This window comes from Dasypus novemcinctus, chromosome Y, assembly GCF_030445035.2.
Source record: "Dasypus novemcinctus isolate mDasNov1 chromosome Y, mDasNov1.1.hap2, whole genome shotgun sequence".
Lineage (NCBI taxonomy): Eukaryota > Metazoa > Chordata > Mammalia > Cingulata > Dasypodidae > Dasypus > Dasypus novemcinctus.
In genome coordinates this window covers 1,220,361-1,247,405 of record NC_092216.1, presented here as the reverse complement: position 1 = coordinate 1,247,405, position 27,045 = coordinate 1,220,361, and the positions used below count along the sequence as shown (strand labels likewise).

Genomic DNA, 27,045 nt, shown 5'->3' with positions numbered 1-27,045 from the left:
TTTTCTAGTTGCTCATTACATCAGGATTCTTGCCCTATATTTGGGGATCTTTACATTATACGTTCCCCCAAACTCTCTGCCAATGGTTCTGGGTGGACAAAATGACTCTTTTGATTTGAAGATTTTTATTTCTGATTAAAGCTGTGGGTGCTTGTGACCTTTACCATTTCAAAGACCACTTCAAATGTTTCTTACCAAGTAAATGTGAAGTTCTACGAGGGTTTTAAGTGAAGTTAAGTAAACCATGACTTCCGAGGTCGACCAGGTGTCCACTAGTTTTGACCACTCTCTAAGTATTGGGGTGTGAATTCCTTGTCACACCCAAGCTCATTACAGCATACGATTGAGATTCATCATCTGTTCAATGCTTTTTAACTGAGCAGCAGGCTCTAAATTCAAAAGGAAATTCTTGGTGTTTGAGTGATGTATCGGTATATCTGTGACCCACCGTGAGCAAATCTGTTCATCTCCAGGTTTCCTCCCACTCTTGTGTTTTTCTGAGAAATAAAAAAAAGGACAGGTGGTTGGGGGTTATGGAATCAAAGGCAGCCTCATAAACATACCAGGACTTTCATATGGTTCTGATCTGTGGTGATACCAGCCTTTGTTTCCACCTTGTTGGGCACCTGCTTATCAGTGATAGGAAATATTGTCATTATCAGAAGAGATGGGAAGTAACCCGAGGCTGAGCCTTGGCAAAAATGGTACAACAGGAGGGTAATTTTTGTAGCAGCTTTGCTGAGATAGAATTCACAGACCCTACAATTCGCCCATTTAAATGTACAATTCAATGCTTTTTAATATATTCAGATACATGCAACCACCCAACTGTCAATTTTAGAACATTTTCATCACGAAAAGAAACTCTGAACCCTTCAACTATCACTCCTTATTCTTCTATGACGTCATCCCTCCCTGCCCCTGGCAATTTCTAATCTGCTTTCTGTTTCCATGCATTTGCATATTCTGAACATTTTGTAAAAATGCGTTCATGTGATATATGGTCTTTTGTGACTGGCTTATTTCACTGACCATAATGCTATCAAAGGTCATCCACATTGTGGTATGGACCAAAACTTCATTTATTTCTATGGTCAAATACTATTCCATTGTGTGGTTATACCACATCCATATATCCATGTTTATCCTAAGAGATGATTTTTAAAAGTTTCCCCAGATATGCTCAGATTGGAACATCCTGGTGATCTAAGATCTGAAATAAAAACAGTGAAATCCATTTCAACCATTTCTTAACATAGACAATCCCAAGTTTACAATACATAACATTATTTCAAGTGATATGATAAAATAAAATTTTTAATAAAATAAGCAAAAAAAAAAAAAGCAAGCAAAATTAAGTAGCTTACCTTTTTGACATCAGAAATGTGACTGGTAGTGTTCCTTGCTTGGAGCTTGCGGCCGGTATAGGGTCTTGAAGAAGGTTTGTTTGGACGGTGGGATTTTGAATGTAAATGTTCTGTTGATTCAGGGTGGAAATCAAAAGCACAGAGACCTCTCTTTCTCTGTAAACTTGTTTCTCTCTCTCACCTAGGTGGTTATTTTTCACCAGGGTTCTGCTACATGATAGGATTTCTGGTACTACTCAGCATGGATGCCTCTACCTCTTAAAATTTCAAAATACATTAATAATATCCAAGGAAACCAACACATGTTTTCTGGAATGACAATTTTAGGTAAAACGCAGCTCCAAGAAAACATGAGTTCCTTTCTGTCAAGGAGCTTAGAATCTTGTTGAGGACCTGATTTCAAAGGTGAGGACTGTGAAAATCCAGGAGAAAAATGGCAACTTCTCATGGAAGCGGTGGCCCTCGTGAATTTAATGACTGAGGGACAGATGACCCAGGAGGGCGGGTGGTTCCTGGAGATAGGAAGAGGAAGCAAGGATAGTTCTGAAGCAGAGGGCAGGGATGAGGACAAAATGGGCTCATACCAGTCTACAAAGGGCTTGCGACTCTTGGACCTGCTGTCAGGTCTGATTGTGAGCTGACTGCACCGCAAGATCAAAATTGCAGGACTGAAACATTTTATGGAGTCAGTGGGAAACCTTCCATGATTTCCCTCACAGGCCCCTTCTCAGAGCAATGTGGTTGACCACATCCACGTGGTGAGTCTGAGGACCCCAATCACACCCTTGATCGAGACTGGGTCCCTATGGTCACTGGTGACTCAGCAGTAACGGTCAGTCCACTGGAGGCAGTTAGGGGCAGTCTGCACAGCGGCATTAGGTGGACAAGTCACTTCCTTATCTTTCTCTTTCTAAAGGACAGGCACAAGCCCAGGAGTCTGTGATGTGCCTCCTGCCCCTGAGTCTGACTCACCGTGTGGGGAAGTCATTTAACCACAGAACATTTCTGCTTTTCTTCTGGAAAATGGAGGTGTGGGTGTCTACCAATACACATTTTCCATGGAGGTCCAGACACATGACATACGATTCACTGAGGACTGAGGACTGAGTTGTCTTTACAAAGCCTGGGAGACACTCATGGTAAGGGCCAGACAGAGGCTCCTCTTCCAAAATCAGGGGACTTCCAGTTGCCCTGACACCCTCCCTGATGGCCCGTCTTTACATTTCAGAAGGTTATGGCTCAAGTTCAATATTAGTTACTTTGTTGTCAGTTACGGAGTCAATGATTGTCAGCATAAAACCAAAGTATTCCGTACACCTTGGACATATATAGGGAACTCCTTTCTTAAGACCTCAAAGGATGTTTATGTCCATTATCTAATTGTATTCTCTCACTTATTTTTAGCTCAATTCAGTGTGTGCTTTCTGACCATTTCTCTATGTACTCAGAACAGGTCTATGCGTGATGGGCTACTGAGAGCTGTCAAACCGTTTCAGAAAACACAGTGAATGCAAGAATCTGGCTGAGAAGGGTACAAGAGGGCTTAGTAGTGTCCAAACTGATTGTAATTATGCCAAAAATGTCAGGTATAGAGAGTCTGGTCTGGATGGCTAGAAAGAGGAAAGAATATTGGTCAGAGATCTTTGGAGAGACTTTGGAGAAACATGAACCCAGGTTACTTGACTCTCAAATCTGGGTACTTAACTTGCTGTGCTTCCTTGACATACCACATGGTCTGGAGACACTCTTTCTTTATGTGTTATTAAATACCATTCCTGTACTTTGTCTACTGGAGGGAAAAATGAGTACATCAGTGTGCATGCTCTTCTGTAAACTTTAAATATATAACAGCAACCAGGACTTTAAAAATATCATTAAATATACACCATCAACATGCCTTTTAATGGTCAAAAGTTCCCAATAATTTGGTGGTCTTTAATGAATTGCACATGCTGTATGTTTAGGTAATGTGTGATTTTTTTTTTTTTGCATTATGAATGAAGTGTTGATGAATTGTTCAACAGAAATATTTGCACACACTTCCACTTGTTTGTTCAGAATAAATTCCCACAGGTATTTTATAATTTCTCCATGCATACAATTTTTTTTTCTGAAAATTTTCAGAACAAGTTGCAGACATGATGCCCCTTTAAAAAATACATCCTCATGTAACCACAGTGCAGTGATCAAAATCAGGAAATTAATGTTGGTATAATATTGTCTAATCCACAAACTTTATCTGGATTTTACTATTTGTTTCACCATTGTCCACAGCAAAAGAAAAAAAGATCTAAAACTGACTACAGTCCAGCTTCAATCTGAAACAGATAGTCTTTCTTTGTTTTTCATGATTTCTCAATTTTGAACAGTGTAAGCTAGTTATTCAGAAGATTTGGGATAGTCTATTGTCTCTTCATGATTAAAGCCAGGTTATGCATTTTATGCAAGAATATTTTAGCTAAAGTATCACAGAACCAAATGTGCCCTTCTTAGAGCATCTTCTCAGGAGACCCTTGGGTGTCTATTTGTCCCAATTCTATTGATGTTAACATTGGTCACTTGATTAAGATGGTGTTTACCAGCGGAGGACTTGGCCCAGTGGTTAGGGCGTCCGTCTACCACATGGGAGGTCTGTGGTTCAAACCCCGGGCCTCCTTGACCCATGTGGAGCTGGCCCATGTGCAGTGCTGATGCGCGCAAGGAGTGCCGTGCCACGCAGGGGTGTCCCCCGTATAGGGGAGCCCCATGCACAAGGAGTGCCCCCCGTAAGGAGAGCTGCCGAGCGCGAAAGAAGAAAGTGCAGCCTGCCCAGGAATGGCACCGCACACACGGAGAGCTGACGCAGCAAGATGTCGCAACAAAAAGAAACACAGATTCCCGTGCCCCTGACGACAACAGAAGGGGACAAAGAAGATGCAGCAAATAGACACAGAGAACAGACAACCGGGGTGGGGGTGGGGGGAAGGGGAGACAAATAAATAAACAAATCTTTTTTTTAAAAAAAAGATGGTGTTTACCATGTTTTCCTACATGATAGTTACCCCTTTTTCCTTTATAACAAAAGATGATGGTTGTAGGAAAATATCTTGGGCCATGTAAATATTTTGTGTCCCATCATATTTTTACCCACCAATTTTAGCACCCATTGACAACTCTTGCCTGAAACAATTATTTTTAAGGTAGTTGTCAAATGTTGATTTTTCTAAAATTCCTTCTAAATCATTATTCTGTAAGTCCTTCTATTTTTTTTTTAAAGATTTATTTATTTTATTTAATCCCCCCCTCCCCCGGTTGTCTGTTTTCTGTGTCTATTTGCTGCGTCTTGTTTCTTTGTCCACTTCTGTTGTTGTCAGCGGCACGGGAAGTGTGGGCGGCGCCATTCCTGGGCAGGCTGCACTTTCTTTCGCGCTGGGCGGCTCTCCTTACGGGGGGCACTCCTTGTGTGTGGGGCTTCCCTACGCGGGGGACACCCCTGCGTGGCAGGGCACTCCTTGCGCGCATCAGCACTGCACATGGGCCAGCTCCACACGGGTCAAGGAGGCCCAGGGTTTGAACCGCGGACCTCCCATGTGGTAGACGGACGCCCTAACCACTGGACCAAGTCCGTTTCCCTGTAAGTCCTTCTAATTCATTATTGGCATTATCCTGTAAGGAAAGACTTTTCATTGGCTCCTGTTTATTTATTTCTTCATTCTTTCACTTATGATTCATTTATTTATATTAGTATGAATTGTATCCTTTGCATTAGTATGTTTGTATATTCAATGATGCAATTTATTAGTATATAATTAATAGAATGTAACATAATATAGCAATACAATATGATATATTTAACATAATATTGTATATTCGATATATTATTTATAATGAAAAATATTCTATTACAAAATATTGTATTAGTATTTATTCATTTATTATTATTAGTCCTTTTATATTATCCATCCACTCATTTATATTAGTACATTATATCAATCTTGGCAAATAGCCATTTATATTATACTCATGGTTATTCTATTGATTATGATCTATTATTACCATTATTTACACTGATTCTTAGATTTCCCCACTTGCTCCATCAAGCTGATGCCTACAACTTTTTACCATGTCCCCACATTCTTTGAGCACTTTCTCACTCTTTGGCACAAAAACATTGTCACAAGCTCACCTTATATTTCTCCTGTCCAGTCATGAGATTAACCATTCCAGCAAGGAAATTTGATTCCTTTTAATTAAGTATTATATTTAGAAATGAATAATGATGAAAAGTGTGCTTATTGCCACTGGGGTGCCCTCACAGTGGAAAAAGGAAGGATTATTTTTAATCTATCATCATCTTTTTCATCATCATCATCACTTGTCTTCATCCTCAATATCTATCATCTATCTATCTGTCTGTCTGTCTCTCTGTCTACCTATCTATCTCATCAATCAATTATCTATCCATCATCTATATTGGTCTATCTCTCTATCTCTCTATCCATTCATCCAACGTCTAACTATCTATCTTCTCTATCCTGGCACTCCCACTTCCAATCTAGCACCTCATGGCTCTTTCTAGCTTTCCATCTCTCTATATTTGTAACTCTCTTTTCTGACTATAGGAAACCTGGTTCCCATTGTCTGTAATATAGTGACACTCACTCAATCCTAGCATACACACCTTAGTTTCTGAATCACTAACCCATACCTCTGAGAAAAGAAGAGCTACTCACTAGCTACTATATGAAGCAAATATTGAAGGACTCATCTGTCTTGAGCTTTTCTTCAAGATGTCAAGTATGGCGTTCTGAGTAAGTTGGTGAGGTTGGTTGATGGGACGTCGGGCAGTGTGTGATGCCTCTTTATTTGCTCACAAAGTCTATGTCACTGGGTACCCGTTCTTAGTCTGTTTGTTTGCCCTAATGGGCAGCCATTACCTAATGCAAACACAAGAAGAAAAGCAAGGATAATTTGATTTCTGACTCTTCTTTCTCTGGGCAAGCGAGATTTCTCACTAAGCTTTCTTTGTCATGTGACTCTTGCTGAAGTAATATTTGACTGGCTTGTTTGTAAAAACACCATATCGTTCTTAGGCAGAAAGGTTGACATCATTCTACAAATTTCAAACTGTTGAGCAATACCTCAAAATGTGTTTTGTTTGTTTTCTTTTATACGCAGGAGAAGAGATGCAACTACAGCTCATCAATTTTAATTTTGAAACGATGCAGGTTACATGGAATGCAAGTGAATATGCTGAGACTAATTTCACTTTCGTGTACAAGTGAGTGCCCTCAGGAAGTGTATCTGAGGCTGTGTGATAAAATATGTCTTCTTCTGAGACGTTGGCAATTGGGGATGCCAGAAAGTAAAGATGTGAATCAGAACAAACAAGTCTGAATCTGTACATTCTGTTTAGATCTCAGCTCTCACTACAACCACAGTTCTTGACCCTTCTAATTGAATGATGTCTGAGTCATACTCAAAACCACCTGAATTATTTTATTTTATTTCATTTTCTTAATTATCTCTTTTTAAAGTTAATAGATCACACAAAACATTACATTAAAAAACATGAGGTTCTCATATACCTCACTCCCCACCCCCAACCCATAATTTTTTATTGTATTTTTTGAAGATACATAGATCACAAAAGATGTCATATTAAGAAATATAAGAGGTTCCCATATACTCCACCCCACGCACACCTCACTCCTCCTACACCAACAACCTCTTTCTTCATTGTGGCACTTTCATTGCATTTGGTGAATACCTTTTGGAGTACTTCTGCACCACATGGATTAGAGTTTACATTGTAGTTTACACTCTTTCCCAGTCCAGCAAGTGGATTAGGGCAGGATATATAATATCCTGCATCTGTCCCTGCAATATCATTTAGGACAACTCCAAGTCCCCAAAATGCCCCCCTATCATACCTCTTCTTCCCTCTCCCTGCCCTCAGCAACTACCATGGCCACTTTCTCCACATCACTGCTACACTTTCTTCCATTACTAGTCACAATAGTTCTATAGTAGAATACCAGTAAGTCCACTCTAATCCCCATTGTATTTCTCCATCCTGTGGACCCTGAGACACACCTCTATATCAAGAGGGGCTTTAGATTCCACATGGATGATGGATGCAGTTTTCCTTCTTGTAGTCGTAGGCACTCTTGGTTCCCTGGTGTGGTGGTTGACCATCTTCACTTCCCTGTTAGATGACCTGGGTAAGTCCAGTGAACCAGAGAGTAGGAGTTTCAGCTCTGCAGAGGCTCAGAGCCCAGCTGGCACATGGACAGTTCAGAGATTCAAGTCTCCTGAGTTAACACCAACCCTAGCACCATGACATTCTCCAAGTTCTAGACACACCCAGTGCTGTCTGCCGTGTCACAGAAGCTACCCTTTTCTGGAGCACCCTTGCCTGGAGACCTTATCTGCTACAGGGCTGTGGCAGAGATTTCCTGCTCTGAAACTTTGGTGCCAGGTTACTGGTTCCAACAATGTGTCTCCCTGCTGTGGGCTTATTTGTTTTGCCTGTTACTCCCCAGGGCATGAGTATAAATGTGGGAGGAAAGTTTTTTCCAGTGGAGTTAGTCTCAATTCTATAAATAAGAGGTGTATAATGTGTGGTTCATTCTTTGAAGTTTGATAGTACAGGAGATAAATTGGAAAGAGTACAAGAGAGAAACTTTAAGATAAACTTAGTTGGAAAAAAAGACTCATGAAAATAAAAGTCCAGGATTTTCCAGGTGGCCACATCAATAAGTCACTTGCATTTTCTGAGATCCAGTTTCCTCATCCATAAAGGAAATGCTTCTTCATCCAGCCACTGTTGGATTCTGGAATTAATGAGGGAGCATTATTTGGTCTTGTTATGGGTAATAAGCTTCTTCTCGGTGCTCCAAGAAAACCTAGAAAGAGACACAAACACAGAACAACCTTCCTTTAGAGCACCTCCTCAAGTTAGGCGTTTGGTTATTCTGCAAGTCAAAACACAACTTAGTTTCCTAGGGCTGTTATTAAAAATCAAGAGTACCGTGGTGGCTTGAAACAACAGAAATTGGTTTTCTCATAGTTCTGGAGGGGACAAGTCCAAACGTAAGGTGTTGGCAGAGTCAGATTCCCTCTGAAGGCTCTAGGGAAGAATCCTTCCTACCTCTTCCAGCTTCTGGTGGCCCCAGATGCTCCTTGGTGTCGTTGCCTCACTCCAATCTCTGCCTCCATCTTCACATGTTGTCTATGTCTTGGGTGTGTAATATCTTTCTGCCTCTCTCCTATAAGGACCCTTACTGTTGGATTCTGCTCGCCCTGATAATCCAAGATGATTTCATCATCTCGAGATCCTTACTCATTATACCTGCAATGAAGCTTTGTTCAATTAAGACACATTCTGGGCCTAGGGTATAGATGTATCTTTTGAAACCATTAGTCAATCCACTTCAGGAGCCACTCAAGGTGTTTAAATATCTGAAAGGGGATACTTTTCTGTTTGGAAATGTCTGTCTGTAGCTATGAAGGAGGAACCTGAAGAAAGAGAGGCAGGTTCTGATTTGAGTCCATCTGAGTTTGGAGAGAAAGAATGGATTTGGGACATGCTAAGACCCTATTTTTAAAATGCACTATAGGGAAGTGGACTTGGCCCAGTAGTTAGGGTGTCTGCCTACCACATGGGAGGTCCGTGGTTCAAACCCCGGGCCTCCTTGACCCGTGTGAAGCTGGCCCATGCGCAGTGCTGATGCGCACAAGGAGTGCCCTGCCACGCAGGGGTGTCCCCTGCATAGGGGAGCCCCACGCGCAAGGAGTGCGCCCCATAAGGAGAGCCGCCCAGCTCGAAAGAAAGCGCAGCCTGCCCAGGAATGGTGCCACACACAGGGAGAGCTGACACAAGATGACGCAACAAAAAGAAACACAAATTCCCAGTGCCACTGATAACAACAGAAGCGGACAAAGAAGAAGACCCAGCAAATAGACACAGAGAACAGACAACCGGGGCAGGGGGAGGGAGGGAATAAATAAATAAATAAATCTTAAAAAATATAAAATAAAATGCACTATAACTAAATGGTCGTCTCTACCCATAGACTCAGTGGGGATGAGGTGTTTGGCCAATGTCCCCACTATATTCTTCATCAACATCACCCAGTTGGGTGCATCCTGGAGGCTGGAGATGATGTTCTGGAGTTTTCCATCTTGAACGGGACACAGCCTCTTCTCTCCAGGAGTCTATGGACCAGCACTTACCGTGAGTGCCCAGAAGAGAGCTCCTTGCCCAGTCACCCCAGAGCTGAGCCTGTGAGTGCCCCCTCTGAGACCCCAATGGGGACGAGATGGGCCTTCTAGAAAGGTCCATCTCAACACTCAGGCTGGGGAGGTATGCATCCTGGGGGTGCGGTGGGAAACTGAGTGACCAAGAAGGCTGTGATTTGAGAGAAATGAGCTGGAGATGAGGCATGGTGCTCTTTCCTATAGAGGGAGAGAGAAAAATCCTCTTACCCACCCACCCCACCCTATAGTGCCCTTATGGTTGACGCTCAATCATCAATGAGTGCCCTTATGGTTGACGCTCAATCATCAATGAGGAAAAGTTGCACAAGTGTAGTGAAACCCTTTCTCCAAACTATTTATTCTTTATTCTGTAAAGCAGTGGTTCTGTTATAAAAGAGTGTCACAGATCCATTTCACTATCTAATGGGAGCTAGGAGATTTACAAGATCTCTCATCCACACATACACACATGTGTTTTTCACACAATTTCTGGGAGTTCCTTCCACAACACACTCACAAGTCCTTGGATCTAAATTAAATTCCTCTACAAAGGTAATAAGGACAAGTAAACCCCAAATCTCCTAAAGTATTAAAAGAAGGATTGAGGCAGGCAAGATAGTGAGTTTAATCAAATATACAATTAATTTTGGAGTGGTAAAGAGTTTATTTTTGTAAAGAAAGTCACCATTTTGTTTTTCCTTCTCAGTGAAACCCAGCTCTCCGAAAGATGTAAACTTCCTGTGGGATAATGAAGCAGTTACAATGACATGTTCCGAAGTGGCCTACGAAGGCCTCTTATATGAAATACAGTATAGGAGCAACTTTGATGCAGAGTGGCAGGTGAGTGTATTGGGAGTTAGTGTCCCGAAGCTGTCCTCATGGGCCTGGGTGCTTCCTCCAAAACTCCTCTCTCCACTCTCTCAACCTCACTGCATTTCATTTCCCCTTTTCTTCTTGAGTGATGTTTAATCCCATTCAACTTCCCTTCTTCTCCTTCCATTGGGCAATCACATCTGCACCATACAGTCTTCTGTAAGTGTGTCCAAACATAAGGGAGCATGATTTGAGCATGTGAGCAGGACAAATGGAAGGCATTAAAATTATGTGACTATCAAAGACTAAGGTGCCCCCATAACTGTCCTTTGATATTTAAAAGGCTGTTCTGTAATCGAGGGATTAAGCTCCTTTGAAGGTAAAGAATTGGGACCAATGGCCCAAAACTGCAGAGAGCAAATAGAATCAGGTGTAGCCAGGGGCCCGTTCCTGGAGGTGTCCAAGGTAAGGCTAGAGTCCATTTGGAGGAGCACTCCTAAAGGTTTGCATCAAGCACTGAGTGGATTTTAAGAGTATCTGGATTTGCGCATCCTTTCCAACCACAAGAGTTAACCATTCTGCAGTTTGAGGTGTGCAAAAAATAGGGTAAGTGGACTAGAAGGGAAAGTTTTTCCTTTCAGTATGAAGCCAACTCATATATTAGAAGGAACTACAGAATTAGAAAAGTCAACATTTGACTTTTACTACCCTAGTAATAATTGTTTCAGGCAAAAATCATGAGTGGATCCTAAAAATTTTGTGCTCTGATAACTCAGAAAGTCAAGGTAAGAGTGCCTGGTCAGACTGTCCTACTGGACACCATATGAGGTGATGGCTGGACGTTGGCTTTGAAGGCAGCTATGCCATAGATTGTGAGGGTGAGGTGCAGAAGAAAAGAAACACATCCATGTGCTAAGATCTGTTGAGAGTAATCTACCTACCTGCTATCCCAAAAAGTCCTCACATGACCTGTAATCCTGGTGGGAACTCAGAGGTAGGATGTAGCTTTTTCAGGTACCTTTGTCCCCATCTTTTTGTCCCTGCCACTTTCAAGACATGTCTGGCCATTCACATGTCAGGAGCCTGGGAAAAGGCCTTTTGCCATTTTTAAAGGAGGTATTAGGGTTTGAACCTGGGACCTCATACATGGGAAGCAGGCACTCAACCACTGAGCTACACCTGCTCCCCATATCGTCATTTTTGAAACTGTTTTCTAAGGAGATGACCCATGGTGCCCTGAACAAGATGGTATTGCCACCCAGGGAGAGTCCTGAGCAGGGTGGGAGATTCAAGAGTTTGGTTTCAAGTTTGTTTTGCAGGAGTTGGTGAAAACTTCCAGAAGGGACATAGGCTTCATTAACTCTCCTTGAAATTAGATGACTTAGTCAGGATGTATTACCATTCACTGCTACTTGACTCATTAGGCACTTAGAAGCACCTCCTCTGTCACTAGATAGCATTGGGTGTACCCAGCCCATTTTTTATGAGTGTGGTGTTTTCCCAAAGGTAGATCTCAGGTATAACCAGAGAGAAACATAAGCCCAATAATTTCTGAGAGCCCATAATAAATGCTCAGAATTAATTCCCAAATGTCTTTCTGCTCATGAATAACAATGTTGAGATAGTAACAGTTAGGTTCAGTTTTCTGATACTCTGTCTTATTTATGCAAGAAGAATACAAAAGCCAGATAATAGCAGGACTATGAGCAGTGAAATGAAGGAAGTTTAGAAGTGAGCTAATGGTGCTGCCAGAAGAAGACATCTCATTTTCATTTTATCTTTTAGGATTTCACACTTACATATACCAGACCCACGAACAATTGCACTTTCCTGGAGTGCACCTTAGGGTTCTAAGTGCATCCATTTGTTCTTTTTTTTATTTTTTATTTTGTCTTTATTTAATTTTTAATATTACATTTAAAAAATGAGGTCCCATATACCCCCCAACCCCCTCGCCACACTCGTCCCCCCATAACAACAATCTCCTCCATCATCATGAGACATTCATTGCATTTGGTGAATACATCTCTGAGCACCGCTGCACCTCATGGTCAATGATCCACACCATAGCCCACACTCTTCCACAGTCCACCCAGTGGGCCATGGGAGGACATACAATGTCCGGTAACTGTCCCTGCAGCACCACCCAGGACAACTCCAAGTCCCGGAAACACCCCCACATCACATCTCTTCCTCCCATTCCCTACCCCCAGCAGCCACCATGGCCACTTTCTCCACACCAATGCCACATTTTCTTTGATTACTAATCACAATAGTTCATGAATAGAATATGAGTAAGTCCACTCTAATCCATACTCTATTCCTCCATCCTGTGGACCACAGAATGGTTTAACTTAGGGCAAATATATATGATCCACCAAGGGAATGTACATGGTTGAGTGGTTTGAGCTATAATTTGAGTTGAGAAACTTCACAAGAGATCACAGGAGGAAGAAGAGGAAAAGGGAGAGAGGAGTTTTGACAGAATTGTTGCTTCGATGAGGAATAGGTCAGGTGGGAGTGATGGTGGAGGAACTGACTTGCCCTAAAGCTTGGAAATGGTGGAGTTAAAATATAGCAGCAAGCTTAGACATCAGGACAAAATGCCTCCATAAGAAAACTATAGTGGAATCTAAGCCCGCACTTGACATAGATGTTCAATGGACACAACCAATCCAATGTCCACAGAGAAAATGTGGCATTGGTGTGGGAAGGGTGGCCATGGTGGCTGCTGGGTGCGGGGAATGGGAGGAAGAGATGAGATGGGGAGGCGTTTTCGGGACGTGGAGTTGTCCTGGGTGGTGCTTCACGGACAATTAAGGGACATTGTAGATCCCCCCAGGGCCCACTGGATGGAACATGGGAGAGTCTGGGCTATGATGTGGACCATTGACTATGGGGTGCGGCGATGCTCAGAGATGAACTTACCAGGTGCAATGGATGTGTCATGATGATGGGAGAGAGTGTTGCTGAGGGGGGAGTGGGGGGTGGGGGCGGTTGGGTTGAATGGGATCTCATATTTTTTGAATGTAATATTTTTTTAAAAAATGAATTAAAAAAAAAAAGAAAACTATAGGTAATAGAAGCAGGAAGACGCCCCTCAGAATGGGGGAAAAATGTTAAGAGATACCAACATACTGCTGGACCAGTAGAATCTACCCCTCTGTTCATCAAAAAATGCAAATTAAAGCAATTGGGGGACACTGATTTTTGTCCAAATAGCATGGAAATATGATATTGTTCAATGATGCTGAGAGGTATAAAATTTACGAATTTATAAATGGTCCCAGTTTTAACCCAGAAATTGACCCTTTTTAGAATTCTATTCCCCAAAGGAAATAATTCTAAATGTGGACAAAGTTTTATGTGTAAAAATATTATCCAAGCATTATTTAAAATAATACACAATATTGGTGACAAGCTGTGTCCTACACGAGGAGAATAGACAAATCAAGTATGGTGCAGCCTTATAATAAAATATTTAAGACCCATAAAGTCACATCTTAAAGAATTTTTAGTGACAAGAGACAATTCACACAGTAAAAAGTTAAATTAAAAAAATTACACAATTACTTTTGGACAATGTGACCCCAATTTATTTATGTGAGTGCTCCCGGAAGGAAATAGACATCATCAACTTGTTAGTGGTGATTTTATCTTGGTTTTTAATTTTATTCTTCTGCCCTCTTTGAGTTTCCTAAGGTCTCAAAAACCTACATGCTTTACTTTTATAATCATAAAAGATCTTTTTTTAAAAGAAGCACTTGTCACCGAGTAATTTTTCCAAAACATCTGCAGGAGTAATTGTTACAAAGAATTTGGGGGGTATATAGGAAAGGGGGGTAGAAGTGTTACTGTTGACCTTGTTTGGGGAGATGGATAAAGATCGGGCAGAAGAAGAAAGTGAAACAATAGACTATGAAGACCTGAAAGTAGATTTTGTACAAGTCTCTGGTTCTAAGACAAGGAAATTAGATCAAGACACTAGTCATTCACTGTAGATCCCCCCAGGGCCCACTGGATGGAACGTGAGAGAGTCTGGGCTATGATGTGGACCATTGACTATGGGGTGCAGTGATGCTCAGAGATGTACTTATCAGGTGCAATGGATGTGTCACGATGATGGGAGAGAGTGTTGCTGTGGGGGGAGTGGGGGGCGGGGGCGGTGGGGTTGAATGGGACCTCATATATTTTTTTTAATGTAATTAAAAATAATAATAATAAATAAATATTTAAAAAACAACAACAACAACAACAAAAAAAAAAAGTTCTCCTTCATCAAGAGGGCCTTGGTGGCCCACTGGATGGAACGTGAGAGAGTCTGGGCTATGATGTGGACCATTGACTATGGGGTGCAGTGATGCTCAGAGATGTACTTATCAGGTGCAATGGATGTGTCACGATGATGGGAGAGAGTGTTGCTGTGGGGGGAGTGGGGGGCGGGGGCGGTGGGGTTGAATGGGACCTCATATTTTTTTTTAATGTAATTAAAAAAAAATAAATAATTAATTAAAAAAAAAAGACACTAGTCATTGGGACTATTTTTTCTCCAGCCCAAGGAGGAAGAAACCTGCAATATTATAGTTGAAGGCTTGGATGATGAAAAATGTTATTATTTCCGGGCCAGAGTGAAAACAAAGGAGTCCAGCTATGGCTCTCACACATATCCAAGTGACTGGTCAGAAGTTTCGCACTGGCAGGGGGGTCAAATAAAAGGTAAGGCTTGTCACACAATGATGTCACAAAAGTACAGCACAGTCCCATACCTCTAGTGAGGATGAGGTAGGAGGAGAGTACATGAATACTGTAATGACTTCAACTCCTCTTTCAAAGATCGAAATGAAAGTGATTCCTCAATATTTTTCTCTCTAGGCAGTCTTCCTCAGAACAATAATCACAAGTACCTTTTACTAAAAACTTGATGTGTGCCAGTTGTTACATACATTACCTCTTATCTTTGAAATGAAACTCAAATTATTTTTTAAAAAATTTAGGAGGTACCAGGGATTGAACCTGGGACCTCATATGTGGGGAGACAGATGTTCAACCATTGAGCTCCATCCACTCACTATTTTTATTTTTTGATGGTGAAATGAAAGGAAGTAAAATTATGTACCCAAGATTACACAGCTGGTCCATTGCTGAACTGGTCTTTAAGTCCTAGGTTACCTGGCTTTGCATGCATGATAGAAGCAAAGCTCTATAAGTACATATCAGGTGGTTGGGTGAGTGAGTGAATGGGGGGGTACACAGCTGTGTGTGTGTGCATGAGAGAGAGAGTGAGAGAAAGAGAATGGATAGATGGGTGCATGGATGGATGGATGGATGGATGGATGGATGGATGGATGGATGGATGGATGGATGGGTGGGTGGGTGGATGGGTGGATGGGTGGACGGGTGGATGGATGGTTGGATGGATGGGTGGATGGGTGGATAGATGGGTGGATGGATGGATGAATGGGTGGGTGGGTGGATGGATGAATGTTCTTCTCTGAGCATTTTGGACCTCCATAAATTTAGGTTGAGTGTTCTATTTAGTGCTTATACAGGTATTTCATGAAACATACATCTAAAAAGATGTGGGGGTTTTATGATGTGGTTTCCCCTCTTCACATTGTTCCCCACCCCACCTCACCCCCAGACTCTCGATCAGTACGTAGATGCTCAAAGCCATTCAGGACTACTTCCTACATATCCCAAGGTTGGAAGATTTCCCTTTCTTTTCCGCTACCCACATCTCTTAGTTGATATTTGATAAATAAGTTGATCATTAGATACCTGTATTTAAAGAGGCAGCTTCTTCAACCTTTCTGAGTCATTCACCAGATGATATTAGAACTGATAAAGCCTTCATCCAAAGGAATAAGTACCAAAAGGAATAGCCAAGGCTCTAAAACAAGTCAAGAATGAGATATTCTTGGACCGAGAGAACTTCCCAACACTTTGAACTGTACTCTTCAGCTTTTGCCTATTCTGTATCTCATAGTCCATAGCAGATAATCACCAGATTGTGGGACTAAAGCTGTTTTCAAATTCTTATTGACATTATCATACAATGCCCTATTGTAGACATTGGGTTATTGATTTATCTCTCCTGCTACATAAAATCCTTTCATTTACTCCAACTAAAAACAGCTAGAAGAGTCCTTTAAACAAAATACACATTTTTCTGTCCCCATAATTGATCAAACCAGAGAGTTGTATCAGGAAACAGACTCAGCATGGAAGGAAGTCAGAGAAAATGCCTTCAGGTTAGAGGGAAATAAGGAAGCCAGGAAAAGTGGCACATCTTTCTGTTGAGAGTTTTGTGCATCCCTTGGAATATCTGGGGCATTGCTTTCCAAAGGCAAAGAGGAAGAACCTTGCCTTAGTCTCCTATGGCTACTGTAACAAAGCACCAAGCAGGGGGTGATTTAAAACAACAAAAAGCTATTGTCTCGTGGTCTTGGAGACCAGATGTTTCACATCAAGGTGGCAGCAGGGCTGTGAAACCCAGAGGGGAGAATCCATCCTTGGTTTATCCAGCTTCTGGCATTTGGCAAGAATCCATGGCCTTTGCGCCTTCATCTGTGTCTGTGTACAATTTTCCTCCTCTTGTGAGGTCACCAATCATTGGATTAAGGGCCCACCTACTCCAGGATGACCTCATTTTAACTTCCCTAATCTTTTTTGCAATGACCTTATTTCCAAATTAGGTCACAGATCCTGGGGGTTAGAACTTCAACATAACTTTTTAGAGACACAATTTAAGCCATAACACAGCTTCTGGTGCTAAATGCAAGGACTTTTTTAAAAGGATGGTCTTTCTATCTTTCTTCTTGGGTTGTTCACTTGAGACCAAGCAGCACTATGTGTTTTTCGTTTGTTTCTTTGTTGTTTGTTTTTTTAGGAGGTACCAGGAATTGAACCCAAGACCTCACACACGGGACACGGGTGCTCCACCCCTGAACTGCATTCACTCCCCAGCAATGTGGTTTTGAGCATGGTGTCTGCATTGTGTTCTCTCCATCCCAAATCTAGTTTTGTCATTTTCTCACAGTGTGATTTTAGACAGAGAACTCAGCCTCTCTGTGAGGACCCTGTGCTTTGGTAGCCTTATCTGTAAATGTGAATGGCTTCCTCCATCAAGCTTGGTACTACATCAATGCCTGTTTTAATTTGGGCAAACAGCTCAGTCCAGTGTACCCAGAAACTTTTACTCAACCATGGAACCAACCATGTATTTGATCCCTTGAGGCATTGGTGATGTCTTGTCCCAGCAAAATAGTCCTAGCCAGAAGACGTCTCAACTTCCCTGCCCATCTCTAGGCACATGGAGACCCCAGTCTTCTCTGGAGTCAGCCAAAGCTGTCATGAAGAGGCAAACTCAGGAAAGGGAAGAGGCTCCATTCAGTATCTCTTGTCTGAGCTTTCCTGCTACCTGGAACTGAACATGTATCTATGGTGCATCAGAATATGTCAGGAATGGGCATCCCCAAAGAAGTCAATTTTTTTTCCCTCCCTTCCAAGAGAATGCCAGTGACCCTTCCTTGACAGGACCTGATTTATTTTCTCTGCTCATAAAAATCGCCAATGGAAAAGATTCCATCTTTCAACAATCTGTTTATATCTACATTTGCTTACATTCACAGAACTCTTCCTCAGAATGAACAGAAATCTCTCATACCACTGTCTTAGCAAGAATGATATATCTTCATTTCTCCTTCATTTTTGTTGTTGGTCGAATATTTTGTTTAACTTTTGCTCCTTAAAATGTTGGATATTATGTTAATTAAAACATCTAGACACATACAAGAAACTCTATCTATGTTGAACACGGATGTCTCTATAGGTATGCAAAAAGTGTCAGTGGCAGGAGAGAAAGTATGTATCAAACCCTGAGAGTAATTTGTTGTTGGGAGTGGGAGGAGTGAGAGAGGACTTGGTGTGAGGGATAGGGAATTTGTGTTAGTTTTGTAATGTTTGCTATCTTTAAAGAAGCAAAAGGACAAACATGTCATGGGAGGGATAGGACAGTGAATGTTTAACCATGTTCTTCTTTGTGTATTTCTGCAGCTTTTCGATTTATCAAAAAGATTTAAAAAAACTCTTTTTTCTAGACTTCTCACAGGATGTAAAGTCAGGAAAATGAGTAAAACTTGCAGATTAGACTTGTCCTTGCCTAGATGACTCACTGGCAAGGTGGAAAATATGTGCATGGTAAATGGTCAAGATTTCTTACAGAGGAAATTACACACATGCTTTCTTGTGTCTGCAGAGACTCCCGGTAACACCAGGTTAGATGGTACTCAGTGCCTTCATGAGGGCCAGTGGAGACCTACCTCCTTCAGCAACTGCTCAAATGCCACTTTTTGCATGAATCCTTATCTTTCTACCTATTAAAAATAACACCCCCATCCCCCAATTCCTTCCAACTGCTCTTCCTAGGTCTCTTTCCTGTTCTGGTCTCCTCTGCAGCACTCAGTACCATCCACTGGATGTCATACTTTTTTTTTCTTCTTTGTTCTCTCTCTGATGCTGCCCAGCAGGATGTTAGTTTCACATGGCAGGGCTTTTTGTCTTGAATAATTTTGTTGTATCTGTCTTTTGAGTTCATTTCCCTACCCACTGTAAATTAATGGAGGGTGGTGTGGCTAAAGAGCAATATTGCAAACTAATCCATTCCTCTGGATGTGATACCTTTTGATTGCATTAAATTCAGCTAAGGACTATTGATTAGATTACCTGTTAAGATTGCTATAAGGCTTTGTATTAGACTATGTCAGTGATGCACAGTTAGATTGCATTTCTGCCCCTTTGTTGAATCTAATATAAACAGACAATCACTAACACAGACACAGAAAGCGAGCGAGAGCTCTGCTATTTTTTATCCTACCATGTGGCAGAAAGGAAAGGTTCAAACATATGAGGCCTCAGGGAGAGATGTGTGATTTGCTTGAGCTTGGGAAAAGAGAGGACAGCTGAGACCGATATAGGAGGCCCACAAAGAGAAAAGCCACATGCCAGCTTGGAAGTAAGTGGAGCATCTGAACCTGAGAGAAGAAGCCTGGAGGGGAAGGCAGAGACCAGGCAGAGATTGCCTGCCATCTTGCTTCAACATGTGGCAGCTGACTTTGCTGAGAAATCACCTCTTATGGTGCCTTGATTTTTTATGACCTTGGAAATTTGAGCTTTTACCCCAGATAAATCCCCATTATAAATGCCACCAGATTTCTGATACTTTGCATCAGCAGCCCTTTGGCAAACGAATACAGATGGTGTATACTTTGAGCGCATTTCTTCTGTAGCAAAGAAGTATCATTAAAAAAAGTAAACATGGCATCTCTAAGAAGCTAGGAGGGGAGAAAGAAGAACAGATCCTATAGCTTTCCACTTTTGGTTCCCATCCAACCCTTCAGCTCATCCCTTCCCTCACCAGATCCCAAGTATCAGGCAGGCAGGAGATGAAAGTAGGCAGGAGGTAAGAGCAGAGACAGACTGAGAAGGGATTCCTGAGCAGGATGTCAGGAGTCCCTTGCAGGTGGGGAGCAAAGGGGCACAGCAATAAGATCCTTCATTCAGAAAGAATGCCCAGGGTATGGGAAGATGGCGAGGATGGTTCCCAGGCTCCAGCTTGATCTGGCAAATGGACCACTCACTCAATCAGGGGATGTCCCAAGAAGAAAGGGCATGGTAAGAGAAGAAGCACCATTTTGGGTAAATTCACTTTGAGGTCCTTGTAGGACTTCAGAGTTGAGATGCATGATGGATAGCACAACATACCTTGAAAGTGAATTACATACTTGTGCCCCATGCAAACAGACTGCCTTGGGCATTCTTAGGTGACATTCTTTGAGGGAAGAGATCATGTTGAACTCATGTCTCTGCTCCCAGGTTCCACACAAGTATGGCATTTAGCTCATCATCAATGGATGCTTCACATCCACAACTGAACAAGTGATGGTTCTCTTCTCTGGAGTCAATGGAATCCCTTTTGTATTAGTTGGTCAAAGAGATACTGATGCAAAGTCCCAGAACTCTATTGGTTTTTATAAAGGGCATTTTTGGGGGATAGAAGCTTACAGTCATAAGGCCATAAAGAGCCAACTCAAGGTACCATAAGAGGTACGTTCTCGCCCAAAGTCTGTTGCCATGTGTTGATGCAAGATGGCTGGTGACATCTGCAAGGATTCAGCCTTCCTCTTCCCTCTTAAGGTTCCATGGGTCCAGCTTCTTCCAATATCAGATGCAGGCTGGGATAAGGCTTATCTCTCCTCCTGGGATTCATTTCTTTCCAGGCTCAGCTGCTCTGGTCCCTTCACACGGTCAGCTGTAAACTATTACGCAAATGGCTCAACTCTCCCCTTGCTCCATTGTCAAAACCAAGTTCTCTTCTCTGCTGTGTCTTTTTCTGTGTTCTCCTGTGCATCTTACCTGTGTATCTACTTCCCTGTGTTCTTGATTGACTGCCTGTTTATATATCCTACCAATGGGGGAGCGGGGGGGACTCAACTCTGCATGCCCTAATGACATGGTTGAACCAAAGCCTTCATCTTAAAATAATTTAATGAAAGGCATCTCAGCTGAACCTAATACAACCAAAAGGAATCATGGCCAGAGAAACAGACCAGTTTACAAACATAATCAATCTCCTTTTTGGAATTCATAGATAATACCAAACTGCCACCCCTTTCCTTCAGCCTGTTCATGGAAGTCCATGTAGATGTCTCTGTAGTTGAGAATTCTAGTAGGTATTTAGCCAGAGGATGACTTTGAAGTTCCTAACATCTGTCTTGGCCACTGTGTCACTTTCCAAGGATAACCATAACAAATCACCATAAACTGGGCGGCTAAAAACAACAGAAATTTATTGTCACAGCTGTGGAGGCCAGAAGTCCAAAATAAAGTGTTTGTAGGATTGATTCCTTCTGAGGTTCTAAGGGGGAATCCACTCCATATCTTTCTCCCAGCTTCTGATGGTTGTTGACAATTCTTGGTGTCCCTGCATTTGTAGCTGCATCCCTCCATTCTCTCCCTGTCACCACATGGTCTTCTCCTCTGTGTCCAAATCTTCTTCTTGTAAGAACACCAGTCATTGGGTTAGGTTGCAGCAATATGACCTTGTCTTAACTTAATTCTACTTGCAAAGACCCTATTTCCACATAAAGTCACTGTCACAGGTTCTGGTACTTAGAACTGCAACATATCATTTTTGGTGACACGATTCAACCCATAAGAAGACAGCAGCCAACAGTCATAAATTGCACCTGATATTCCCTTAACACCCCCAGGCAACACCAGGCTTCCAAGAGCAGGGTTTCAAGTCTATGTGGGGATGACTGCATGACGTGCCTGTCTGGAAATACCATCTCTTTTTCCAAGATATTTCCCACAGCAGTGAAGATTTGCTAACACTGACATTTATAAAAGAAAAAAGTAATTGGGGGGGGGGGAGATGCAATTTAATATCATGTTGAAAACTTACAGCAGTCATTCTGTTTTGCTTTAGATTTCTGCCCACAGGAGGAAAAGCCTTTCCCAAAATACATCTTAATTTCTAGTCTGGTGGCCCTCCTGACATTGTCCCTTCTACTTTTGTCCCTTTGGAAACTACAGAGGTAAGGATGACACCATATCCTAACCACAAGGACAGAGGGATTCCTCTAGTCGCCGTATGTCCATAAAAATGGAATAAAAGGCAAATCCCCTGATAGGATCATCTTGCTGAGACTCACACTCACTTTGCCAAAGGTAAATTATAAGAAAGTTGAAAGGGAAATAGTGCTAAAAGCATAGGTATATTTGTACTTTCCATAAGAATGCTTGTGAAGACAGTGAAATGGATATTTGTTAAGCTTTTCCTGGAAGGTCAGCTGGTTTCTAACGTGGACCTCGGTTATGTTGTGTCCTTCCTTTCTTGGTGTCTTGCGTGTATCAGGTGCTTAAAATGCTTTGGGATTTGATTGAGACCAGTTAAACTAAGCAAGATGGTGATGACTTTGATAGACGAAGCAAAGCAATATTCTTTGAAACCATAGGAAAGCTTTTCAAAAATATTATACTAAACAGTTGTCTTTTTTAAACTTTCATATAACAATTTAACCATCATTATTTCCATTTTTATTTCATCTTATTTGGAGACTATTGGCGTTTGAAGGCATCTATGCCCAGGGTTGTGGTTGTCATCCTGGTTTCGTAAGATGAATTTCCCACAGCAATAAAGGAATGATGAAGAGAGACAGAAAGACTTTCATTCCAGAAGGAATGGAAGGAAACACGTTGAGCCCAAGCTATGCTGACTTATACAACTTCAAACACTTCCTGTCATAATTTAATATAGCACAGGGAAGCTACATTTAAATGCACGCCCCTCCAATAAACTCTTATCTCTTTTACCAGCTCAAATGCTGCCGGTAGCATCCTCTGCCAGTGAGGAAATGAGGCAATCAGATAAGAGCATTAAGTGGTACAGATGCATCATTGATGATGCATCTGGGTTTTAATACCGAAATGAAATCATCTCCAAGGGAAACTAAGAGACATTCTTCCTGGGATAAAGTAGCTAATGTTCGACTGGTCTTCAAGGGAATCCCCTGTTCAAAATGAGTGGGGAAATCAATGAAGTAATAAATACTTCCCCCCGCTCGATATTGTGCAAAGAAAGTGGCTCTCGATTGGTTCATCACAGTTCCCAACAGAGAGCTTCATGCATGTGGGAGCTGGATGCAAGGGGAGGTAGAGGGGGGCACGTGCTTTGGAGCCTGGACCCCACCAGTCCTCTGCCATTTTCAGGGTTCTCTGTCGCTTTCAGAGTCTATACCCATGGAAGGACCCAAGTTTGTCCTATATGACCAGAACCTCTTGTCCATTTCAGAGTCAAGAAGCTTCTCATGCCCAGTGTGCCAGACCCAAAATACTCCTTTCCTGGACTCTTTGAGGACCACAGAGGGAACTTCCAGGTAACTCAACCTTTCATTGCATTCTCGTCTCTTCACCAAGTGGATTTGCTTCCTTATGGCCAAATGTCTCCCCAACAGAACATTGTCATGAGCATTCTCATTCCAGCTACCTCTGACCTTCAAAGAGCAGCCTTAGTCCTTTATTATTCAACTAGAGAGAGGAGCTCCCAAAGTTTCAAAGAGAAGCTGCCCTTCAGCCCCAGGGATAGCCCCACATGGGATTTTCCAGTTTAAAGCCACCTTCCAATTTAATGAGGAAGCTATGTTTTTGATGTTTCCCCAGGCAGGGCTGAAAAGAAACTCCATACTTCCACTTTAAGGCATTTATGGCCACTAACTCACTCATTGGACAAATGTGTATGGTGGGCTGACCAGCAGAGTGGGGATTCAGGATGGACAGAGCCTGTGCCTGTTCCTAAAGGCTCACCAGCAAAAATATTTTACAAACCCAGTATGATAGGGACCAAAGTTAATTTTAAAATTGTGTGGGTATGGGAGCAGATGTGGCTCAAGTGGTTGAGCGCCTGCATCCCATGTATGAGGTCCCAGGTTTGATGCCTGGTACCTCTTAAAAAAAATAAAATTAAACAAATGAAAAAAATCAACTCGGGGGAGGCGGTGTAGCTCAGTGGTTGAATGCCGGCTTCCCACATGTGAGGTCTGGGTTTCAATCCCCAGCCTCAGTACCTCAAAAAAAAGAAGTGTGGATGTAGGGAGAGGGGAGGCAGTTAGGGATTTGAGGACAGGAAAAAGCTGGATTTAAGAACTGAGGTAAAGGAGATGGAGGAGACTGGGGAGAGGTGAGCAAAGAGTCCTACCACTGGACAGAGTTCCACGGCCACCCCTTATTCAAGAAGTGGTCCCTGGAAGCCTGGCAAACATCACCTTGGTGCTTCTTAGAAAGGCAAAGTCTTGGCCCTACCAGAGCCCAAGCATCTAAATCTGCATTCAAACAAGAATCCCCAGGAATGTGTATACACATTAAAGTTCAACATCAGCAGCTATAGAGGTCATATTTTTCCTTCCCTGATTTTAAAATAGCCCCAGGAGGTCATCAGTGGATAGGAAAAAAGTTACCTCCTCCCAAAAGATGCAGTTGGGAGAGAAGAATCAGTATTTGCTGCCTTGCATTTGGGATACGTTTCTACTCAATATTTCTTCAGAGCTTCCCTGTGTCTGAAGGGTAATCAAAAGGCCAGTCCATGACCATGTGATAGCCAGGCCCTGAGCCTCAACAGACTTGCAACTCCTACACTCTGGTTTATTGGACTTACTGCATTCATCTAACATGGAGGGGAAGAAGGTCAACCACCACACCAGGGAGCCTAGAGTGCCTACAACTGAAAGCAGGAGGATTGCATCCAGCATCCATGTGGAATCTAAGCACCCTCTTGATATAGATGTGGAGTGGACACAACCATTCTAAGGTCCACAGGATGGAGGAATAGAGTATGGATTAGAGTGGACTTACTGATATTCTATTCATGAACAATTGTGATTAGTAATCAAAGAAAATGTGGCATTGGTATGGAGAAAGTAGCCATGGTGGCTGCTGGGGGTAGGGAGTGGGAGGAAGAGATGAGATGTGGGGGTGTTTTCACGACTTGGAGTTGTCTTGGGTGGTGCTGCAGGGACAGTTACCAGACATTATATGTCCTCCCAGGGCCCACTGGGTGGCCTGTGGGAGAGTGTGGGTTATGATGTGGACCATTGACCATGAGGTGCAGCGGTGCTCAGAGATGTAGTCACCAAGTGCAATGAATGTCCCATGATGATGGAGGAGGTTGTTGTTATGGGGGGAGGAGTGGAGTGAGGGTGGTTACATGGGGACCTCATATTTTTTTAATGTAACATTAAAAAAATAAATAAGGACAAAAAAAAAAAAAAACCCTGTCCACAGAGGCTGATGAAAAAAGACAGATCTGAAACTAGTGTGGGCTTTGCAGAAAGACCTCAAAGAGGAGACCTTCCTGGTCCATTGGGGACAGACTTCCTGTTGGAAGCTGCCTCGTTTCTGAGGATGCTGGCTCAGGAAAGTCCATGGGAAGAGGCAGTATCCATCTGTTCTGGATGCTCGGCCAGATTGCCCTTACCGCTATGTCCAGATGGTTTGCTGTGTCCCATTTTCCCTTTATTTAAGCTGGAATCTTCTCTCTATGCAGGAGTGGATCAGAGACACGCAGAATGTGTCCTCCTTGAACAAGACGGAAGGCAAGGAGAAGGAGTGTGTTCTGGAAGACGTGCTAGTGGCCCAGCTGGTCCAGGCAGAAGTGGACAAGCCCACTATCAGTCGGTTGAGCATGCAGACAGGGGAGGAAGAGGCTGAGGGCTCTGAACAGCTCCCTGACCGCCCTCTCCAAGGTGGTGATGTGGTCTCCCTCGGTGGCTTCAGGTTTGTGATGAGTGACAACGCATACATGATGCTATGAGGAGGCACGCAACATCAAAACTGAGACAAAAGCCTATGTTGTGGTTAAATGACCAAAAAAGCATCCCAGGGGGCTCAGAGCCACCATGGAGGACCATCCTGGACTGATGATGCTGCTGTCTAGAGCCACTGAAGCTGCCCTTCATCAATCCAATGAGATACTGGTGTCATGTTTCAGTGTCTTGACATCTCAGTTCATTGGAGGTAGAAGACTCAACCCATTGGCATCGTTTTTGCTCTCAGTTTGGATCTCTTCATGTCTGATGTTTTCAACATAAATCCTGAGGAGGAATCTCCAGGATGCACTGAAATCACCTTCCTTCGAGCACACAGTTTGAGTCTTTCTCCTTCACCATTTCCCCCTTTCTTCAGTTCTTACATTCTCTGTTCCTTTGCATGCCTCACAGAAGGTGATACTTAGAGTTCCTGGGTTGTTAAAACAATCCTGCTTCTAAAATATCCAACATCCACCAAGAAACCATGGTTCTGAAAGGAGAAAGCCCACCTTGGCAACAATTTGAGCATTTTCTTAAGGAGAAGCACCTTTGTTCCTGACTCTATACTCGTAATTCTTCCTTTTAGAGCCTTGTGGATTAAAACACCTAAAGTTTCAAGCCCCTAGAGTTTGTTTTGTTCTGTCGTCTTTGAAAATAAAGAGTAAAAGAGAAAAGTTGGCCTGAGAGCTATCTGTGAGATCTAAGTTGTTTGTTGGCTTGAAAGAGTGGAGAAAATTATTCTAGTAGCCCTTTCCCCTTCTCTTAGTTTCCCAGGGCTGCTAGAGCAAATACCATACAGTGATTGGATTAAAGAAAAGGGATTTATTGTCTCCGTTTTGGAGGCTACCAATTCCAACATCAAGAATCAACAGGATCATACTTTCTCTGAATTTTGTGGGGTTCTGGTGGTAGTTTTCCACAAGCCCTCTTCACTTTCCCATATATCCATTTTTCCCCCCCAAATGTGTCCTGCTCCTCCTGTATCCAAACTTCCTCTGCTTACAAAAACTCCAGTCATATTAGTTCAGGGCATACCCCGTTCAGGTTGGACTCATCCTAACTAACAACACCTTCAAACGTCCTGTTTACATATGGGTTCACACCCACAGGACTTGAACATGTCTTTGTGGGGAAGATGAGTTAATTGCCAAGACTCCCTCAAGCTTGAAGGCCATGGCATTTCAGGATTGTTGAGACTTTAGTTCTTTGGGCAGGCACTGAATTTTCTCTCTAGCTTGGCTCTCTCTCTGCAGCATCCTGGA

General features: G+C 42.5%; 1 protein-coding gene and 1 long non-coding RNA gene across 2 annotated transcripts; one reads left to right on the top strand and one right to left on the bottom strand.

Annotated features, from left to right (window-relative positions):
• Window positions 1-149: 149 nt before the first annotated feature.
• On the bottom strand, window positions 150-7,644 carry LOC139438317 (uncharacterized). Its single transcript, XR_011648027.1, has 3 exons — window positions 7,443-7,644; window positions 6,080-6,283; window positions 150-497 (listed from the first exon to the last, which is right to left on the bottom strand). It is a non-coding gene; the product is annotated as an uncharacterized lncRNA (long non-coding RNA).
• LOC101417803 (cytokine receptor like factor 2) lies at window positions 6,533-26,415 on the top strand. The gene is made up of 7 exons (XM_004450999.4): window positions 6,533-6,627; window positions 9,425-9,585; window positions 10,315-10,448; window positions 14,975-15,137; window positions 21,910-22,018; window positions 23,275-23,359; window positions 25,522-26,415. Exons 1-7 carry the CDS (start codon window positions 6,533-6,535, stop codon window positions 25,786-25,788), a joined length of 1,014 nt encoding a protein of 337 aa, XP_004451056.4. The 3' UTR covers window positions 25,789-26,415.
• The last annotated feature ends 630 nt before the right edge of the window (window positions 26,416-27,045 follow it).